Source organism: Leptodactylus fuscus, chromosome 1, assembly GCF_031893055.1.
Source record: "Leptodactylus fuscus isolate aLepFus1 chromosome 1, aLepFus1.hap2, whole genome shotgun sequence".
In the NCBI taxonomy this organism is placed as follows: Eukaryota; Metazoa; Chordata; class Amphibia; order Anura; family Leptodactylidae; genus Leptodactylus; species Leptodactylus fuscus.
In genome coordinates, this window is record NC_134265.1 from 225973117 (window position 1) to 225974691 (window position 1575).

At 47.2% G+C, this 1575-nt stretch overlaps 1 protein-coding gene across 1 annotated transcript; it reads left to right on the forward strand.

The window, feature by feature from the left end:
* Positions 1–287: 287 nt before the first annotated feature.
* LOC142195178 (thymosin beta-10-like) lies at positions 288–1333 on the forward strand. Its single transcript, XM_075264758.1, has 3 exons — positions 288–432; positions 694–801; positions 1098–1333. Exons 2-3 carry the CDS (start codon positions 702–704, stop codon positions 1121–1123), a joined length of 126 nt encoding a protein of 41 aa, XP_075120859.1. The 5' UTR covers positions 288–432; positions 694–701; the 3' UTR covers positions 1124–1333.
* Positions 1334–1575: the final 242 nt, after the last annotated feature.

Genomic DNA, 1575 nt, shown 5'->3' on the forward strand with positions numbered 1-1575 from the left:
AGCACGCGCCTCTCCCTTGGCTGCAGCAGCCTGTGCCGAGCTTTCCCCCTCACCCTGTTGGTAAGCCATGCATGTAGGCTGAGTACCAGTGCATGCCAGACTACAGAAGCTATCGGGTGTGAGGGCAGCACACAGCACTGGGCTTATCACTGCCTGCTGCGGCTGCTCTCCCGCCATTCCCATCACAGTAGCCATTGTTCTGCAGCACACATGTGCCCGGTTCCGATCCATCCTTGGGCGTAGGACTGGACTGTATCACGTGATGCGCTCTGCCGACAACTTCTCTCTGTCTCAACCAATGATAAGAGGCAATGACGTGTCCTGTGGGGCTGGGTCGTGTATATAAAATGGGGGCCGGGTCCTGCTCCCCATTGTTCCTCTTGTGAAGCTGGGCTGTTGCTGTAAGGCTGTGGAGGTCGTGCGCTGTGACAGGTAAGCACTGTGTAATGATGCTGATGGGATGTAAGCCATTGTGGTAATGATTACTATAGCTGCCCTTATTATCAGATGACTGGCCGGCATCTTGCTGACTGACTTGAGGTGATTTTACAAGCCATCCTTGCTGTACAATGGCCGGCGCTTTTACGAGTCAGGGCTTCTCTATTGCTGGGGAGTCTGCTCATCCATATTTGTGGGAGTAACATAGCGGCAATTGCCGTGCGCCGTCCTCATTGTTCTGTTCCTGTTCCTTAGAATACGCCATGGAAGGTAAGCCAGATCTGGGAGAAATCGGCAGGTTCGACAAGTCCAAACTAAAGAAAACCGAGACCCATGAGAAGAACACGCTGCCTACTAAAGAGAGTAAGTCTTCTTGTATCTGTTGTGTAGCTAAATGGACTCTTTTGTTCTGTGAGGCTGGTTGTAGCACTGCCAGGAAGTGCAGCAATGTCCATGCCATTATAATTCCTACAGAATCTTCAGTGACTGCTCTGTACTCTTACTATATATGTGACTGGCATCTCCAGGCTCCTAGGTGTATTCTTGACACACCCTGCTTCACCAGCCCCCCCTGATGGCTGATCCCACCTATCTTGGTGGGTGTTAGTAGATTAAAGGATATGTCTTATTTTTAATGTACCCATTTTTCTCTCCTACAGCCATCGAGCAAGAGAAACAAAACTGAATTATTTCTATTGAAATGTTGACATCCCATTACTGTCTTGAAGGAGAAGTGGTCTCCCCAAGGTTGGAGCCTAAAATGCACTGTGAATGAAGAGGTTAAAAACCAAACCTATGTCGGACCAAGAAATGCCAAAAATGAAAGGGAATTGTGTGTTAACTTGTCTTCCCTGTTGTTCAATGTTTGAATGGAATAAAGAATTTGTGCAATAAACTGCATGTGGTTCATTTTATGTAATGCCATCATGGCTACAGCTTGCTTTCTTGGCATGCATTTATATACTTGAGTAACCTTGTAAACTGCTTGTGCTGTATGACTTAGTACAAGAACTTCATTGGTGTAGATGTGTTAGGGCTATTTGTGTGTTCTAAGGACTGATGTTGGAGACAGGTGTTGCTCCTAAGCTGTTTCCAGACAGCCAAAGAATGAGATCTCTAATGAGTGTTCAGGAGGCT

Coding starts and splice junctions, on each gene's coding strand:
- LOC142195178 (XM_075264758.1), top strand. CDS start 702: ATGGAAGGTAAGCCAGATCTGGGAGAAATCGGCAGGTTCGACAAGTCC. Junction 802..1,097: donor CACGCTGCCTACTAAAGAGA/GTAAGTCTTCTT, acceptor TCTCTCCTACAG/CCATCGAGCAAGAGAAACAA.